Raw genomic sequence first — 19967 nt, 5'->3', positions numbered from 1 at the left:
CATTTGTGACTTCTCTACTTTCTTAAAGAAAGCAGGGAAAAGGTTCTTCTTTGATAACCTTTTTTAAGATTACAGTTAATCATTTTTTAACAACACGTGCCCTTTGTGTTTTGAGGGAGACAGTACACCAGCACCTAACTACAGTAAGGCAGGGCAGTTTCAGTGGAGAGTTTGAGACAACAGTAAGAATACGGAGGTGAAAAGGGCATTTTTACCCAAGTCGGTGCTGTCGGGTGTCTGCCTGTCGCTCTCCTCCTCCCCCTCTTCTTCCTCCTGCTGCAGCTGCTGGCTCAGTGCGGTGCTGTAGTTGTGCAGCATGCTGTTGTCATTATCCCTGGGGCTGTGCTCTCCGCCACCTGCCTCCATCTCCTCTAACTGCCCTGGCATCTGGGGTGCAGCCTCCACCTTATTATCTGACTGGTTGCTCTGTTTCTCTTTCTGTTTTCTCAGCTTGTCTTCATTCTAAATCCAAGAGACCAAGACAGTCAACTGCTACAGAGGTGAACATATATCTAGACACAGGGGTAGATGGACACATTAACATATTAACATATTATTTATTTTGTTAAGGAATGTTAATATAGTTTGATCACTGTTGTCCAGAAAGACCATCTTGATCACGGTCTGCAAAAATTGTTATCAATGGCACATGTGTGTCTGGTGAGATCGAGAATGTTAAATTACTGACTACGGTAATTATTAACTTGTCTTATTGTTTTCAGAATGTTTCAGAAAACGTTCAGTTTTATTTCAAGACAAAAAAATGCACACTTGCAAAACTACAAGTGAAAGACTAAAAATAACATGTGACAGAACATCTGAGTTGATTTACAAGCTCAGTTAAACAGAATATAATTTTTCAGCCTAGAGATACCGCTGCAGGGGAGGCCAAAGGATGGATATCTAAAGACAAGTAAAAGGAATTCCATTCTTATACTATCTGTTTAAATTTTTATTATTTGTCTGGCGTTTGCCCAGTCTTGGATTTTGTCTAAATCTTTCTTAAGATGCTTTGCTGCTTCCACAATGTTTTCTAGTCTTCATATTTTGAGATCAAATGCAAACCTGAGTAACTTATTATACCAGAGTCTATTATTATAAATCGGCCAGGGCCAGGTGGAGCATTCACCCTTTATTTTTATCTGTTAATATCCATAAACCAGTTCTCAGTCCAAATATACTATATGCATTGCCTTAAATGCCTGCCACCTGCAATTTAAGAAGCAATCTTTAATGAGGAACTTGTATCAGTTCTCTGCTTGTATACACTACATCATATATTATGTAAATTACTACTGTTGTTTCATTAGAGAAATCTAAGCATATTAGTAAAGTAAGACCTTAACCTTTTCTAAATGCATATACTGTAGAGTGTGCTCAAGAATGATATTGGTATATAGTATAAATATTCTAATTTTGTTCTAATGAGTGTTTCCACAACTTTCCATGTAATAACAATTATTGGTCTACATTACTTGAATTATTGTTTCCGAAGAACTAGCGAAATATCTCCAGGGCTTGATGTTTTATCTTAAGTGCTTCAAGTACAGTACCTGCAACATGTCTCCTGTTTCTATGCTCAAGTAAAATAACAATGAACTTTTGAATTTCCTAAATCTGTGGCAAGTTGTTGATTTGTTTTCTTTCTTAACAACAGGGGATGTAGTATTATATATATTTTCAATTTTTCCTATTATCTAAATCAGTGGTTCTCAAACTGTGGTACGCGTACCGGCAGTGGTACGTGGCGTGCCGCCAGGTGGTACGCCAAATGACCCTGGAATTGCATTGTGTGTGCTGAAAAAATCGGGACGGGTTTTCATATTTTGTATTTTTATACGTGTCGAATACGCAGCCTACGTACTACGATACAGTGCACGCTAATACTTCAGTGGACACAAGAGATACTCTGTAATTCTATACCACTCTATAGGAATGCGTGCTACGGACGCAAGTGACCGATTGTATTTAAAAAAGCTACTGTATCTCCAGCAAATAGGGAGAAAGGAGAATGTGCGTGATTTTGGAACAATGCCAACGTTGTAAACACAGGAATGCATAGAAATGCGTGCTATCAACAGAAAAATATTTAAGAACTGTTCTAAGTTAATTTGAGAAAAATACACCGAGCGTCTCCGTGTTTCTCTCCCATGCGCATGAAATAAATACTTAAAATAAACACTGAAATAAAAACGGAAACGTGGAAAAATGCAAGCTTGCGGATTGCTAAAGCAGGTAAGCCCCACACTATTGTGTGTGGAGAAAAAGCTGCTGAACAGCTAGACCTGCTGCCCCCCCCGAAAGACACAGTCATTCATAGAATTATTGAAATGAAGGATTATATCAAAAGTACGCTGACAGCGCGCGTTAAGATGAGCAGATGTTTTTCACTGCAATTAGATGAGTCTGTAGTCGATTTGGCCAATTTGCTCGTTTACGTTAGATACGAGTTTGAGGGTACGTCCCGTGAGGACTTTCTGTTCTGTAAGCCGCTACCTACAGGAACTACAGGAGAGCACATATTTCAGCTTCTGAATGAATTTATCGAAGAGAATGGCATCGACTGGATAAAATGTGTCGGAGTTTGTACAGACGGTGCTAGAGCAATGACAAGCCGACACAGCGGTCTAGTTGCACGAATTAGAGAGGTTGCTCCAGAAATTAATGGTTGCATTGCAACATACACCGCGAGACCTTTGCCGTCAAGAAAATGCCTGACGATTTAAAAACTGTTAGACTGTTGTGAATTGTATCAAGGCTCGAAAAATTAATTCACATCTGCTTTGCTCAACTAAACAGGCTCACCCCTCTCACTGAAATGGTGCTTTTTTATTTTTGTGTGTTGTTTTTTTTTCTGTAAAACACTTTGAGAAGCCACATTTTAATATATCAAACAAAGTTTATTATTATAATCTTTATTATATGTATGTGTGAGTGTGTGTGCACATGCGCTCATGTTGGTCATTGATAATTTCTGGGGTTCCTATGAGATGATGACTTGTAGGTGGTACTTGGATGCTTTGGTTGGATTAGGGGTGGTACTTGGTCCAAAAAGTTTGAGAACCACTGATCTAAATGATTATGACTTCTGAGACACGCTTGAGTATTTACAGTTGGTTTTCTGCTGTAATACTGATTTTCTTTTATTTGTTTCCTGTTGAATGTGTTTCTATCTCTGTCTCAGACTTTCTAATTCTCTTTTTTAGCTTTTCTCCCAGTTCATTACTTACCTTTTCCACTACCAGCATTGCTTGAGTTCTTTCAATCAAGTGTACCGAATCAGGTTGGCATAGAATCCCCTCTCACTGCCCCATACAGGCCAGCCTTGAAAGGCCAAGAGGGTGCAGGGAGCCTCTCTGTTTCTCTCGCTAAGGCACATACCTCTGTGATGACATGGCTGATGGGTTGGAAGGGGTTCGCCATAGTACCATCTTCCTCCTCCTCTTCCTGGACGGTCCGTCCCTCTTGCTCGGCCTGCACCCTCTCTCTCTGTTCCCTGTTGAGGAAAACACTCCAAATATGTAGGCAAGTCGAGAGAAGAGCACTGAGACCGAACAGACTCCTGTGCATTCCAGCGCAGCCCTAAAAGGGAGGATCCCAGAGTCCCATTAGTAATAGTTTCCAAGAGATCCAGAGGAGTCATTCTTTCAATAAAGGAGGCCATTCCTGACATAAACGTTATCTTTTGGAAGAACCATTTGTTTTAATAATTATGGTGGTTTTCTACAAGCTCTGTTTTACAGCTACATAGATGAAACGGGTTTCCTATCTTTCTCAAGAGGCATATTTGTTTTCTTTCAACACTTGCAATATGGAGTCTACATAGTATGAAACCTCTTTTTTATCTGTGTCTTGCAAAAGCACCCTCTTCCTTCCAAATTATTTTTCTGTGCAGGTCTTCCTGACATTTGACTTTGTTCACACATAAAAGACTTTTTGAGCATTCAAGTTTTGAAAATGAAAAATTTTAAATTTAACATTTTTTAAAATTTAAAACTATTCATTTTAAAAACTGTAGACATCTTTTAAAATTCAACAAAATGGGACAACAATGGAAGGGGGTAAATACTTTTTTATATTCTATATTGCACTGTATATTCTTTCACCAGTATAACTAAAACAAATAAATATTTCAAAAGATATTATAAGGTAGGAAATCGCATCAGAAAGGGGAAAGGAGAATGAAAGACAGCTAATGAAGCTTTCATTAGACAAACTATTTTGACACCTGCTTCAACACTTTGAAAAGTTCTGCATGATTCTGAACTTTTTCCTATAATTACCCTGACTTTAAAACGTGCTTTACGTCCTCAACATTTGAAAAGTGCTTTCCTGTGTGGTATCATCATTTTATTGTAAGTGAATATGCCTTGCCATGTTTCCTCTGTGTGCTTTGCTTTAACAAAAAAATTATACTGCATCATTATTAGGAAAAAAATGCTGTCATGGAAATGTTGGGCCGTACCTTTCCTCTCGAACCCTGCGCACACGCTCAGCTCTCTCCCGTTTCTCCTGCTCCTCCTGGGCCTTCTGCTCTGCCGTGTCCTTCTGCACACGCTCATTTATCGCCTCGTAGTCTTTGGCGATGTTGTTCAGCAGCCAGCTAAGACCTTTCCTGATGGACTTATCCAGCTTTTTCCCATACCCAATAACAGCTGAACAGGGCTCCTGGAAGAGGTAAGTAACATACAATCATTTTCTAATTAATTTATCCAATACAGGGTGGCAGGAGAGCCAGAGCCTATACTAGCAAGCAACAGGCACAAGGCAGGGTACAACCTGGATGGGACACCAGTCCATCACAGGACAAATGCAAAGACAAAAGTATGTTTTGGGACTGTGGGAGGAAACTGGAGCCCCAGGAGGAAACCCACACAAACACAGGGAGAACATACAAACTCCATGCTGGAAGCAACTCAGGTCGACAATTGAGTCCCAGATCTGTGAGGCAGCAATGCTAACCACTGCACCATCATGCCGCCCCACAATTTAACTTACTGCAATCACAATACAGTTGGGAAGCACCAGAAAGTTCACTACTTGGTGTAAAACAATATGTAATTCTAGACCTAGAAAATAAAAAATCAGGGCTGGCACTGTACGCATGGAGACAAGCTTCTATTTAGCTTCTTTGGAAATGTATTTTCTTCCTGTAAAAATGACCTCCTTATAATACTGCACAAACACAACTGATGTAATTTAAACATCAACATTTTTGATTGACACAAAAAACTATGTGTGCTTTACTGTGCAGCCATCACAACAGTGCCTGTCCTCAAAAAACTTTTAAAAAGACTGAGGTTCTGCCTTTGTTTCCAGCCATAAGGAAGGTTAACACAATTCATCATAAACCCAGTGGTGTTTTCTTAATTAAACCTGTATGGTTTTTCTTTGTAAGAATTTACTGAATGGGGAGTAACTATTTCACTGCAGTAATGTTCTCTTTTATTTGAAAATCAGAAAAGAGTTTGCACTTTATTCAAAAAGCATCAAAAAGAAGACCTACTGACATTGGTCACTGCCAGATATAAAATTACATGAATTCATTAAATTGGAGATGAATGCATAGACTGCTTTGCATGATAAAAAGCTGTACTTTATAACTTCTACTAAGAGAGCATTCTGTATATAAATACAATATATGCATGTCATAGTGAGTGGCTTTCACTCCTACATTTAAGGTTCACATGTACATTTCCTCACAGTTGTACAATCTGATACACAAAATGTCTCAGGAACACTTACAATTTGACACAGGCATTTGTTCTCATTCACCAGTTTTTCCAGAGAAAGATACTCAATGATGTCGGCTTCTGCCAAGGCCCCATCTCGATCCTGCTTGTTAGCCAGCCTGAAAGAGAGCAAAGCCTTCTATGAGTTGTCATGGGTCACAGGCATAGATTAAATAAAATGATGCAAGCATGGCTATTACTGACAAATGAGTAAATTTATCACAATGCAAGCCACACCTTTGAAACTACAATTTAGTTTCTATAATAATAATAATCATAATAGCTTCCACTTATATAGAACACAGAGATTCAGGACTTCGGTTTTACATCTCATCAGAAAGACGGTGCCTTTTTTATAGTATAGCATATACTATATAGTATATAATATATACTGGGGTATGAGACTGACAGACCGCGGAGTGAGCACTCCCTACTGGTCCCACTAATACCTTTTTTAAAAGCAAAATACAAATTAACGGGTTATAACACTTGTTAAGAAGTTGAGATACAGAAAAGTGCAGGAAGTATTTAGCCTAGCCTGTAAATGGGTTATCTGAACTAATATTTTCAATTGAAATAATTTCTGATCAGGTCTGTATTGAAAGACAATTACTACATACTGATACAAACATAAAAATACATGTTTTTCCCCCAAACTTCAGTTTTGTGGTAACTCTTTGCAAAATCCTTATGCAATAAGTAGATTTCACACTGTGTATCTTTTTTGCAGGTTTCTGTGACATTCAATCTTCTTCAAATATATAGTATGATTGTGTTTGATCATTACAGTTTTGAAAAAGGCTAATATGAAAAATATATATATATATTGTTTGTCATCAAGTTGTGATATTACTGGAAGGGGGTGAATACTTTTTAAGACATTGCACATTAGTATAACAAGCACTGTACCGCAAACAGCAAATATTTGACACAACAACTGTAAGTCATGCTTCCAGAATTCAGCAGTAAGTTAGTCGCTGAACTGATGCACAGCTTCCTTGAAATGATTCATATCAAAACAAGGATAATGCCATTAATGTTTTAACAAAACAACTATTTGTTGTTATGAAAGCATAAACACTGAGCTAAGTACATGGCAAACTAGTGCAACAGTTACACTGTTTGGTTTACAGTACATTGGTTTTAAAGAGAAAAGCGAAAGGGTTCTGTTGTAGTAAAACCACCAAAAAAGATCTGCCAATGCCAGATGACACCTGTACCTCTTGGTTTATATCAAAGAGGAAAGCAAGTGTGACCCCCACCCCACCCCTCCCAGTCCTGCTTTGCCCATATCTTTACTCCTTCACCCACGCACAAACCCACATCATCAACTCCCTTTCTTCCAGTGTGTAATACCACTTCACAGAAAAATAAAATAAAACTACTGCTGTGAATTTTGCTTTGGGCAAGCCTTTTATTTTCCTAATATGAATACTGGTACAAAAATTGCTAAACCGGTTTTCCACTCTCGAGATGACTCACCAAATCCAACAGGTCTGACAGTTCTGTTACCGAAAAAGCATTGTTTTCCCAAATATTTGTCCTCATCCAGAAGTAGGCAGAACTTGGGACATTTGAGACATTTACATATATGTTTTATAAAGTACATGTGGAAATTACGATGTTAAGTATATCTACTTAAGGAGAAAATAAAATGTTTTCAACTATAATGCCTAGTTTTAGAAAACTAGATTAAAAAGCAGCAGTCACTGCAATTAAAGTACAATATAAAAAGCAAGGTAGGATGTCCTATTCTGTTCTTGAGGCTGTGCAGTAATGGAAGTACTGTCATGGGTAATATAAGAAAAGAAGCAGCTGTGTTATACCAAAGTCAAATCATTGCATTATTTGTGACAAGCTGCGCAAAAGTTCTCCTTTCTTCATAGTATGGTATGGTGCGAAAGGAGTGTTCGATCAGCTTTGCAAATCTCATTACAATTACATCAAGGTTCATATAGAGATTACTGGCATACAGTATATCACACTATAAACCAGGGACAGGTTTATGTTAGCTTGAGAAACAGAGTAATGTAACACTGCTAAAATCTTAGGAATTCACAATCATGTGAACATATGGATAAGTAGATGTTTGTTGTTTTCTGCAAGTGTAACAACCACCCCCACACCCCACCAAATCCATCTTTAACCTTGAATGGAGATCCAGCACCACATACAGCTGAATTTTCACACAATGGTTTATAACCATCAGCACACAGAGAGCTGATCTTAACGCTTACCAAGAATGGAACAGACAGGTGTAGCAGATAGCAGAACTTGACTGATTGCCAAATTTTCCTTTGTAGGTGAAGGCTGTCAGTCTGGAATCTTAAATATGCTAAATTAATGTTTAACATTCTATTAGAATAAAAAAGTGCAGCCATTCCAGCGAATGCAAGAGTGAACTATATTAACACTATATGATACGTGTATGTACTGTATCAAATAGATATAATATTTACTTTTTTTACTGACAAACATTGCATTATTTTTCCTTTCGTGAGAAGGCAAGAAGCATTTGAAATGATAGCAGTCTGAGATTTTTTCAATTATAACCCAGCTTTAGGCACCAAACAGAATTAAACAAAGCTTACGCAAAATATAACTGTTGACATTTTAAACAAACAATCAAGAGTTGAGAAAAATAAGTCTTCAAATATTTGAGCAATTTTTGAAGATTCTAAATTAAGCTGCTTTTCACATCAGTCTGGAGCAGTGACTGTTCACATCAGTGACCCAACACCTGAAACCTAACCAGGTTTGCTCTCTCAGGCTGATTCTGGTCCAGGAGGATCTGATCTGCTTGCCTGAAAGTAAGGTCTTGTGGTCCTACTTATTTCAGAGTTAGAACCAAGAGCTCTTCTTCTGGGTTCTACAGGACAGGAGCCAAGGAGAGACCCCACTCAAGCCCAGGAGAGAGCCCAAGACTACTACTAACACTTAAACTGCTAATACAAAAAGTGTAAATTGAGCACAAAAAGTGTAGTGCATCTCAAAAAGTATGACAGAGACCTACCAGTCCTTTGTGTTTTCTTTTCTTTTTCTGAGCCCATTAACGGAATAAACAACTATGATTAATTGACTGTAAACGTACAGATCCTCTTCCTCTAGGACAGGCTTGGGCACACCTGATATAAGGAACTATGTTTTACAATAGACATTATGTTTATCAGGTTTATCTAGAGTGGACTGTATTTCAACACCTAAATGATCAATCTAATTTTGCACATTACTCTTTTTTCTCCCACAGGATAATACTTTTGGTATCTTTACAAGGAATGTTTTATTACATTAGCGCAAGCAAAAACTTTATTTCACCCAGCAATACATTCCCTTGATATTACTTCCTGATACTGTTACTACATTTGTGTGCTATTAAAACACTCATGAATACCATAAAAAACAAAGGCGCTATTTCTACGTTTTATTTTTACGTTGGTTGCTAAGTTTTTCTCTCTTACTTTAAAAGAAAGTGTTATAAACACAAAATAAGTGTTTTAGACTAACATTCCCACTGCTAAAACAATAGCTTCTCGTATTCAGTGCACTGAAGGACGTCTGAAAACAATAAGAACTGTTTCACACTCAGGGGTAACCCCCTGAATACAATACTTTTGAGACAAAAGGCACTTTGAAAGTAAAACAGCATGCTTTCTTCCCCGTTGACATAATTACATCATCCTGCGATCAGAGATAGCCTAATAAGCCTCTGTCAGTTTCACCCTATTGGTCAGGCAGAGCACTTCTGTGGCTAGATGGGCTGGGCTTATAACTGGCTGAACCTGATTTCCCAGGAGCACTGTTTTTGTCTATCTGCTGTCCTGATGTCATGGTTAACTTTGACTTGAACACACGCTAGGTTCTTGGAATGTTTTCTTGAGCGATTTGGAGAGGTCAAAGCTAAAGCAAAATCTGTGCCCTGAGGACTTGTACCATGGGGAAATGCTCAGACTGACGGGAGTTTGTGTCGCTGTTCTTTTTCAGTACCTACCATGCTACTCGTTTCAGTGGAGCCAACACCTGCTTACATGTCCTTCCTGTGAAAGGTGTTTCAATCTTTGAGGAATACACAACAAGGTAACTAGAATTTTTCTCTAAAAATCTTTTCATACACATTTTCTAAGACAAAGAACAAAAGAAAGCTCTGTAGTGTTCTACAGACCATTATTTAGTGTTCTTTTTGTCATTCTTAGTTTTAAAAGTTTCTTTTAAGAAAAAAAAACAGGTTAAGAGTTTGAAATAGGAGGATTATTATATTCAGATGGGTTTTTAAAAGAACAAACAGAAGAACTATATGTAGAAGTCTGAATACATGTTTTTTTCTCATTTATAAGAAGTTTGCAAAAACAAAACTCAGAGGTTTTTAAAGTTTTACAAAACAACTTAACTGCAAGCAAGCAAAATGTTTTCAATATCACTCCACATCACGATACAGGATGTGGAGTGAACAGGTTTAACACTAGTTCACATAGGTGGAATCTGAACTATGTTCCGCTATCCATAGGAATCTATGTCCTGGGCTCACCCAGTCAATGCAGACTCAGTAAAGGAAGTAGCTACAGGTGAAGAAACTTGTCACAGCTCAAAACACAGGTTTGAGTTCCTCAAGGCAGACTCTAAAGCTTGCTACCAGAAAGAGAGGAGCACCAGTACAAGATGTCTTTCAGAAGGAAGAAGGAAGAGAGCTTGGTTAGAGCTAGGTACAGATACTGTATACATTCCTTTTAGCCTAATGTAGTTTGTTAATTTATTTATACAATCCAGGAAACATGAAGCAATGTGAAAAAAATGTTTGGCTTTCTCTTAGAGGTCAACGTTTTATGTAGATATTATATATTATAAAAACTACCAGAGACCATGTATTTGTAATTGTGCTATAATAATAATAATAATAATAATTGCTTACACTTATATAGCGCTTTTTCTGGACACTCCACTCAAAGCGCTTTACAGGTAATGGGGACTCCCCTCCACCACCACCAATGTGCAGCATCCACCTGGATGATGCGACGGCAGCCATAGTGCGCCAGAACGCTCACCACACATCAGCTATCAGTGGGGAGGAGAGCAGAGTAATGTAGCCAATTCATAGAAGGGGATTATTAGGAGGCCATGATTGGTAAGGGCCAATTGGAAATTTGGCCAGGACACCGGGGTTACACCCCTACTCTTTTCGAGAAGCGCCCTGGGATTTTTAATGACCACAGAGAGTCAGGACCTCGGTTTTATACTGGACAAAGTCATTTTAATAAAAGGTGGTACTGAAACTCAAAGCTTATTTTATTTAAAATGTTAACAGAATAAAGTTAATAAAAAGGTAAAGTCAATAAATTCACCAGTTTTGTTTTCAGCAATGATCTGCAAAGCAAACTTTGTGAATGACTGTATTTACAACATAGATCCTGTATCCAGACCAAGACGCACTGAAAGCCTTATCAACCATTTTTGCTGCATTACTGGCACAAGTGTCAGTAGTGTTGACTTACTACACTTGTTAAGTAGGAAAAAGGTTTTGACTTTAAGCCAACAGAACTGCAACGTCTACTTTAATAATAATATTGTAAGATGATAACCAAGTACATACCTTTACCATACAAACTAGTTTTATTAAAACATGTATTCCCTTTGCAAAGCTTCAAATGAGTAAAGAAGAATTTTGTTTGGTTCCTGTTTACTGTTGTAAAAAAAAACTCCTGGCTCCACAAAGATGACTATAATGGCGAGGATGAATGTTAACAATGGATTTCAAAAGGACTAAATGGTAAAATGCCTTCATTGGTAGTAAAAATTATGCCCATGTTTTATGTCTGGGGAAAAACATGACACTTTAATAAAAAGTAATCAAGAACATTAAAACAGAGTAAACTCACAGCCCCAAAAGTCCAATGAGAATTTAGAAATGTTATAAAATATTGTGTAAGAACTATCCCCGTTGAGTACAGCCTCATTTAGAAAAGTCATACTGAAAGCAAGAAACTGTTATGGACTATATTTTTTGCATATTAAGATTAAAAATACTGTCTTTGCTTTAGCATGACCTATAATGGCCAAGGAAAATTTATGTACACTGCCTTATGACGCACTGTGGTATGGGAGTGAGGTGGTTGGCAGAATTAGTCAGATTTCTGTTTGTTTTTGTGTTTTCTTTGAAGTACAGAGACATTGGGTTATACAATGGCTGCAATACCTTGTTGATCAGCTGATACTTATTAAACTAATCTGCAGCTGCACCATACAGAACAGTTATGCAATTCTTTAATTAGGTCCCGGGGAATGGGTAAGTTCCAAAAGACAGCCTCTTGAGTATTTACACTCAAGGTCTGTGAAACTGCAGCATTGTGTTGAACAATAGCAACTCTTACATTAATAAGCTTTACCCCCAAAGAGATTGGTTTAGTTATGCAGGCTGTAAAGTAGCATTTACATTCTTCACAGTTCCCAATCATACCAGGTTACACCAAGTCAGTAATCTCTGGGTCTGGAAGGGTTGACGACATAAGAACGTTTATTAAAACCACACAGGAAGAATCCCAACCCCCTTCCTCCCCTACTGTCTCCCCAAAGGTTACGTTCACATGCTCTCTGCTAAACTTTATTCATCTGCCAGTGTTTCACAACTCCATCAGGAGTAAAAAAATAAGGCAATGGCATGGGAGAGAGATCTGAAAGCACACAAATAAATCAGTTAAGAAAACTCCTGTCTCCATGTCTGTCAGGTTCACGACAGTAGGGCACATATAGCAGTTCGGCATGAGAAAGTTCAAAAGATGAAGATATATATGACAGACTGCTCCTGAAGACAAACTGTAAAATGGCCTCCTAATAATCCCCATCTATGAACTGGCTTCATTACTTTGCTCTCCTCTGATAGCTGATAGCTGGTGTGTAGTGAGCGTTCTGGCGCACTATGGCTGCCGTCGCATCATCCAGGTGGATGCTGCACATTGATGGTGGTGGAGGGGAGTCCCCATTACCTATAAAGCGCTTTGAGTGGAGTGTGCAGGAAAGCCCTATATAAGTGTAACCAATAATAAAAAAAGTTCCAAAACGTTTGTGTAAAAAATAGGTAAGTGTAACCACTGTAAGTGGCTTTTGATAAAAGGGTGAGCTAAAGAAAATCTTAATATTATTATAACTGCTATTAAGTCATCATGTCTAAACAGATGTTAATACCCATATCTCTAGCAAAGCATAATAATGTAAGGATTATTTTCAATCCATAATTCCTCATAAATCTGCTATTACTCCTGTTATTTCCGCTAATCTGATGTGTAATAACCATAAATAAACTAAATATCAGACTAATGCATATGTAAATTTGGTATGATCAGGTTTAACTTGGATGAATTGAGATTGGATGAGTAAAATGAGACTATTTACTTTCATCCTCAGCAGGGTCCAGCACTGATTGTAGGGGTGTTACCCCAGTGTCCTGACCAAATTTCTCTCCTGGCCTTTACCAATCATAGCTTCCTAATAAACCCCAGTAATGAATTGGCTTCATCACTCGGCTCTCCTCCCCACTGTTGTGTGGCGAGTGTACTGGTGTACTTTGGCTGCTGTTGCATCATCCAGGTGGGGACTGCACATTGGTGGTTGAGGGGAATCCCCATTAAGGTCCACACTGTAAGTGCTTTGAGTGGAGTTTCCAGAAAAGTGATATATTAGTGTAATGGTTATTTATTTATTATTTTTAGTCAATTGAGATTCAAAAACTAGTTTTTAAAGTCCAAAACTCTTGACGTTGGGTGGTTAGAATTGTATGGATCAGCTTGGAAAAACCAAGACTTTGCCATGGCTCTTGAGGCTTTGCTAAAAGTAAACAAACACCAATCCCCCTTCTTGATGTTGTTTTCTAAGGGAGTGCAATTATTACTTTAACTTCAGATATAAAAGGTATGACTTTCTTTCTAACCATTCATTTTCTTTGCAGTGTTTACCTTTCATTCCTACTGTACATCCCACAAACATTTTGTTTGCAAGCACGTTTGTCCATCTTTGTAATGCAACTAAGAAATGGTAAACAGACAAAATATTTTTTTGCAAAGGAACTAGTAATAGGTTTATTCCATGCTGAAATAAAGAAGAAAGAAAACATCGTTTCGGCCGTGGAGCCTTCTTCAGGTGTGAAGTGGGAAAAAAAATATTTTTTTTCCCACTAGACAAAAAGAAATGGACATTACGCATAAAAAGCAGGAAAGTTTGCGCTGGAGCTTCTTAAAGTAGCTGCTGTAACTACTTTGTACAGTTCAGTACATACGTTTGAGTGTGCGCTGGGTGTTTTATCAAATCCCATATTTTCACATTGTTGAGGTATACTGACAAGTGAGCAAGAACACTGCACAGCAGACTTGACACAGAATGCTGTTGTGGCTCTAGCTTTTTCCTGCACTTAAACCGAGATGCCCATCTAGGGACATGCCTCCAGCCTATACCCACTTTAGCAAACTGCTATCAGGCTGTGGGATCACTGCAGCATTAACGAGCTGCTTCCAAGCCCTTCAGATATGATCTTTTAACAAATCACTTACTCCTAGAACAAAAAGCCTGATTTGCTTTAAATTCTGTGGCAATATATATAAAAGGTTAGAAGAATTTGTTTACCTTAATCACAACATCTATAAATTAGACCAGTGAGTAGAAGATCCAAAAATCTTGAACCTAATCATTTTGCTTTGCATACTGCTGATAGAGCTGTTGAAAAGGAAGCAAAGGGCTTTTGTAAATGAAAGAAAATAATCAAGGAACAGTGACTTGGGACAGGAAACCAATGGTCTTCTGGAGTGCTGGAAGTACATCAGACACTGAGACCCCTAAGCCTTTATTCTAGTGTGGCTGTTTACACTTACTAATGGGCACACCCCTCACAGGGACTACATAGGAAATATAAAAAAGGAAGGTACTGTAACAGAGCAGTTTCCTCCTCTGTAGCAACTGAAAATACTGAAAATATACAGTACTTAAAATACTTTAAATGATAATGCCTTTGATCAAGTCACGCTTGGCCTTCTTTAGTTTAATGAGTCGACAGAATATTCCTGAATTCGATAAATCACTGCATTGATTATTACACACTTGTATTAATTATTAATACAGGATTCACACACCTGCGGGTAGCACAGAATCAGAATAATCCCAATTGCTGCCAGTGACAGGCATGCTTAGATATTTTATATCAGAGTACTTTGATGAACAGATTTATTGAACTACCAGAAACCACTATAACCATTTAGACCCCATTCAGTGCAAAACTACAGCTGGTATGGTTCCCTTAGGCAGTCAGTAAAAAGATAAACGTAAAGAGAGAAGTAAACGATTATAGAAAGAATTGTTTTCTCTCTTAGGATGCTGGCAGAAGCAAGATCTCAAGGACTGCAGCCTCTAACCAACTACAGCCTTTTTAATTTATCAACTTGTCAGCTTTCTCTCTTTTTCAGATTCACAAAACCACTACGGAGCCGGGCCTAATAATGGCACTTCATTTTACAGCAGACTGAACGACAGAGATTAAACCATAATTAAGTGATCGCGTTTAAAAAAGAATACATTCGGAATAACCATGAAGGATCGCCTAGAGGAGCTCCGGCAGCGAGCTAAAGACGCAGAGATGGAGAAGGAAAAGAACACTTTTGCGGATGATGTGACCGACGGGGCGTCATTCAGCCCACAGGCGGTGGTGTTTGAGACAGAGCCGGGGATAGAGAACTTCCTGAGCGAGGTCCAGCGTATCCGCGACAGTATCAATGACCTGGCGGACGAGGTGAAGAGGTTCAGCCAGCAGCAGAAGAACCTGGTGGCCACCATGCGCCGCTTCAGCGTCATGAAGAAGGAGAGCAGCATCACCAGGGACATCAAGCTGCAGGCTGAGAGCCTCCACAGGAAGCTCGACGCGCTGGCCAAGCGGGTCAAGAGCACCGAGGCCGAGCATGGCCCGAACGCAGCGATCACCCGCATCCAGAGCACCCAGTATTCGACCCTGTTCCGGCACTTCCAGCAGGTGATGCGCCAGTACAACGACACCCTGGTCAGCAAGCAGGACAAGTGCAAGCAGTTCATTGTGCTGCAGCTGGAGGTGGCTGGGAAGGAGGTGTCCGAGGATGAGGTGGACGAGATGGTGGAGCAGGGCAAGTGGGAGGTCTTCAATGAGAATGTCTTGAACGAGGTGAAGATCACCAAGGCGCAGCTGACGGAGATCGAGCAGCGCCACAAGGAGCTGATGAACCTGGAGAGCAACATGAAGGACTTGCGAGACCTCTTCCTGGAAATCTACCTGCAGGTTGAGGAGCAGGGCGAGCACATCGAGAACATTGAGTCCAACATCCAGAAGACCCAGGACTTTGTGCAGAAAACAAATGAGAAGTTCAAGCTAGCAGCCAAGTACCGAAAGAAGAACCCTCTGAAAAAGATGTGCTGTTGCTGCTGCCCCTGTTGCAAGTAGCAAGGCTATGTCAATTGCAAACTCTAGAATGTACTGTAGTGCGCTATGTAGGTCAGCTCGAGCACACAGACAAGTGTTACTGTTTTTCATTGCACAGCTGACAGTGATCATCAAGAGAAATGCATCGCTTTACCTACAACAAATTCAAAAAGTGATCCATAAAATTATTTTTTGTAGCAGATGTTCCGACTTGTTTTTAACAGTCATGATATAGGTAAACTCACTATGCTTATTATAATTTTTCATTAACTGTATTGATCCAACAGGGGATCAATAATGAGTAACAGAGGCTGTGGTTACAAATGGAAACGACACAATCTGTAGATCTAAGAGCATGCTTTGCACCAGGTGACAGGTGTTTTCTAGTGGGAATAACAGCATCACATTCTGATCTCTCACGGAAAGTATTTAGATGAAAAGCATGAGGAGATGTGTTGTCCTGCTGGAATGTTGTCCACATCAGGATGAGCCTGCAGGAAGGGGAGCAGGTGAGGTTCCAGGATTTAGTCAATGTACTGTAGCACTGTGCAATTAGATTTCCCTCAATCAATAGAAGTAGAGTTCTGCAGCCATCAGACAGTCCTACCTTGACCCTGACACACCGACCCCTCCATCCACTGGTCTGTTGCCCACAATTAGTGTATCGGTCTGCATGTCCACATCATTTGCACCTGGCTGACCTTCACAGCCTGTAGGTCTTTGGCCTTAACACTAAAGAGGACTAGGCTTCTCTGCTGGCACCAATAATCTGATAGGCGTTTTTCACTCAATAAGCAGGGAATAATGGCTCTTATTTATGTTTTTCTTTTTCTTTAATTTTCACCAGGCTTGACATGCTAACAGTTAAATCACCTCTCAAAATTAAATTTTGCACTACTGAAGTGATTTAGTGCTTATGCCACAAAGTCAGTCGAGTGTATCACAGTCACCAATGATGATCAATGAATCAAAATTATGCCACAACATCTAATCTATATCCAGAAATCACATATTGTATTCTTCTAAAAGCACACATGCATAAATAGGGTGATACATTTCTTTTGATGCTTAGTATATATGCCTTGATTACCACCTGGCAAGGTTAAAAGGAACTTCCAAATGGAAACAGGACTGAAGTAGAGCTTTTTGAATGTGCAAAGACTAATTTTTATATGCACTTTATTACAGGAAAAAATTCCCCTGACAGGGGCCAGTCCTTCACATTTTTATGAAGAAGCGTTAATCAAACCTTAACCAAGATAAAGTCTTCAAAAACACAGATAACACAAAAGAAAATAATTGTGTATTAATGTGACAGTATTCCATTTAAGGAAAAGTAAAAATAAATGTTACATTTTGCCACTGCTCACTGAGGTTTTAGATTCAGGCTTTTACCATAAGGCCCGTGTTTTAAAGATTCTCTGGACATAAAATACAAGAGAATGTCTTGAGATTCCTTATCTTTTTTTGAGTCCTGAAAAGATGACATATGTTAATTAAAATAAATATCATTTTTGCTTCTTGTTTGAGTTTTGTATAACATGATTGCTCCTCATGATGATTTTTCAGTTTTCTGAGGGGGCATATTTTTGCCTGTTTCATTTAAGAATGTATCTGTAAAAGAGACACATCTATAAACCTTCTGTGCTGCAAAGCTGTGATTTATGTCTTGCCTACACCACTTGAATAAAAAACAAACAAGTCACTAACAAAATGATTTCACTCCTTGGACCATGATATTGGATGCAGTCTTTGCCCAGTGTACTGCCAAAGTTTACTATGCAGGTGGCATTTTAATAAGCATTTTAATTATTCTTCATATATATTAACACTATACTACATTCCAGGTTTGTGAGGTCATCTCCACACTCTACGCTCTGTACTTCTTTATCTTTCAGTTCTTTATTATATAAGGCATCCATTAAGTTTTAATACCAGTATGCAGACTTGCTTTTACTCCCTTTATAAAAATCTTAGTTCAATAACATTTATTGCCCAAAATTTTAAAAAAGGTTACTTAGTACAGTATTTGAGCAGACATACAGCAAAAAAGTAGAAGACCAAAAAGGGCAAAAAACAAAACAAGCAATTAATGTTTTTTTATATATATATTGCCAGATACATTTTAGATATTTTTGGACAGGATATAAAGATCCCAATAGTGGAGGACAGTGAGAATCGAGAGTGAAACAAAACCTGTGACACCCTGTTTTTACACCAACAGTTTTAAGGAAAGTTTAAAGTTTTGATGTCATTTTAAATTTCATCCATGGAATGAAGCCAACTGACTCTTTTTGTGTTCCTAAACAATTAGCAGCACCTTGATAAAGCTAGAGAGGTATAAAACAGGCTGAGAATTACAGAATACAAAGAGTTTGTATTTAAAATTCCCAGTAGCCTTTGTTTGCTAAGGCCTTTTATTGACTTGTTCACAGAACTTATTACAATTTAAACTACTGGAATTTCAAATAAAGGGCTGTTCATTAGCTAGAGATTTAAAATTGCAGGGTAAAGCAAAGAAATATCTTTCTACCCTACTATTTTATTTCACTATGAGTATACAATTACCTGTTGCTGATGCATTAATTCATATGCATGCTTTTATACTGAAACCATACTTTGCTGACACAAAATTCAGTGCTTTCAGGGACAACACATGAGGTCAACTTTCAAGAGGGCTGTAAATAGCAGTTCTTGTTCAGAAAAGTTAATGTTTACACTTAATCAAACATGTTATACTTTTACTGAAATTTAAAATGATCTCTACAATGGATTTCTTTAAGGGAAATGGTTTTGCTTTTTCAGGTCTCTGCTATATTTTTGGATAAGTGTTTGGATTACAGAAAATTAAGCAATGAAGCAGAAGAAGGATTAATTAATGACCAAAGTTGAGTCAATACCCCTGCAGTTCACTTGTAGAGGTGCTGTTGTCAGAGTACACACAAAGTCTGGGTGGAGCTGAACTGCTGCTAGGCAGTAGCTGGCAGCTGGGATAGAAAGACTCATTTGAAAGTGGAGACACAGGAATGATGAGGATGTTTTTCAAAAGTGCTACCCTGCTCAAGGGCAGGGAGCTATAACTACAGACCAGAAATTATTACACACTCCACAGTGTGACTGATAAGTAATGTAAAGCATAACAGCTATTTTATGGGACTAGTAATGAATTGTGAGTAAAGTCACCTCTTGAAAGAAAAACCAGAACAAAAAAAAGGATTCTTACCTCTGTAAAGTAGTAACATGAGGCAATAACTCAGAATGAATCTGACTTACACACAACCTATTTTTAGAGAAGGTAAGCATCTGCATTAAAACTTAAAAGTTTTTATTCATGCATCATATCCTCACAAAGTTGTTATTCGAATCTTTTATTCCACAGAAAGCATCTCAAAAGCAAACTGCTGTCAAAAAGAAAAAAGCCTGTATTTATAAGGATTGTTTAATTTTATTTATGCTGTGCTCAAATTAGCTGCATTGGGATTTATTATTTTTTTAAAGTTAAGAAACTGGTTTAATAGCTTCTGCTGCTTTAAAAACTAAAGAATAAATGGATTACACCGATGTTATGATCAACCCAGAACCTAAATAATCCTGTTAATAAATCTCTCACGGTAAAGGAGAAGAGTTTTAATAAAGGATGCTGTACAAAATAGCCAACAACGCCATCTAGTGTCTGCTGTAAATGAAAGTTTGAGAACTCTCCCTGACACCCTGGTAATTAAGACTTAAGATGCACTTTTCAATCCAGACAAAGCACCTAGCATAAGGACAGGATCCACTTTATTCAATGCTGAAGTGCAGTAACCACCTGACCTGGGCGA

At 38.4% G+C, this 19967-nt stretch overlaps 2 protein-coding genes across 7 annotated transcripts in view; one reads left to right on the top strand and one right to left on the bottom strand.

Moving 5' to 3' along the window:
- arl13b (ARF like GTPase 13B) overlaps positions 1-19967 on the bottom strand; it is a 35728-nt gene that overhangs the window by 3224 nt on the left and 12537 nt on the right. For all 4 annotated transcript variants that reach the window (XM_088608834.1, XM_088608815.1, XM_088608841.1 and 1 more), the window contains 4 exons: positions 5746-5851; positions 4466-4668; positions 3382-3496; positions 216-462 (listed from right to left, as the gene is read on the bottom strand). In XM_088608834.1, coding sequence (XP_088464960.1) covers positions 216-462; positions 3382-3496; positions 4466-4668; positions 5746-5851 — 671 coding nt within the window. The remainder of the gene's footprint in view (positions 1-215; positions 463-3381; positions 3497-4465; positions 4669-5745; positions 5852-19967) is intronic.
- On the top strand, positions 9511-17860 carry stx19 (syntaxin 19). 3 transcript variants are annotated; one of them, XM_088608867.1, is made up of 2 exons: positions 9511-9806; positions 15167-17860. In XM_088608867.1, exon 2 carries the CDS (start codon positions 15289-15291, stop codon positions 16165-16167), a length of 879 nt encoding a protein of 292 aa, XP_088464993.1. In that variant the 5' UTR covers positions 9511-9806; positions 15167-15288; the 3' UTR covers positions 16168-17860. The 3 variants fall into 3 exon arrangements, with proteins under 3 accessions (XP_088464993.1, XP_088465011.1, XP_088465004.1); XM_088608885.1 differs by having other exon boundaries at positions 15150-17860; XM_088608878.1 differs by lacking the exon at positions 9511-9806 and adding an exon at positions 10059-10429.

Source organism: Lepisosteus platostomus, chromosome 2, assembly GCF_059453375.1.
Source record: "Lepisosteus platostomus isolate fLepPlt1 chromosome 2, fLepPlt1.hap1, whole genome shotgun sequence".
In the NCBI taxonomy this organism is placed as follows: Eukaryota; Metazoa; Chordata; class Actinopteri; order Semionotiformes; family Lepisosteidae; genus Lepisosteus; species Lepisosteus platostomus.
Note: the sequence above shows the minus strand (reverse complement) of the source record. Positions and strands in the feature narration are given on the sequence as shown.

Coding starts and splice junctions, on each gene's coding strand:
- stx19 (XM_088608867.1), top strand. CDS start 15,289: ATGAAGGATCGCCTAGAGGAGCTCCGGCAGCGAGCTAAAGACGCAGAG.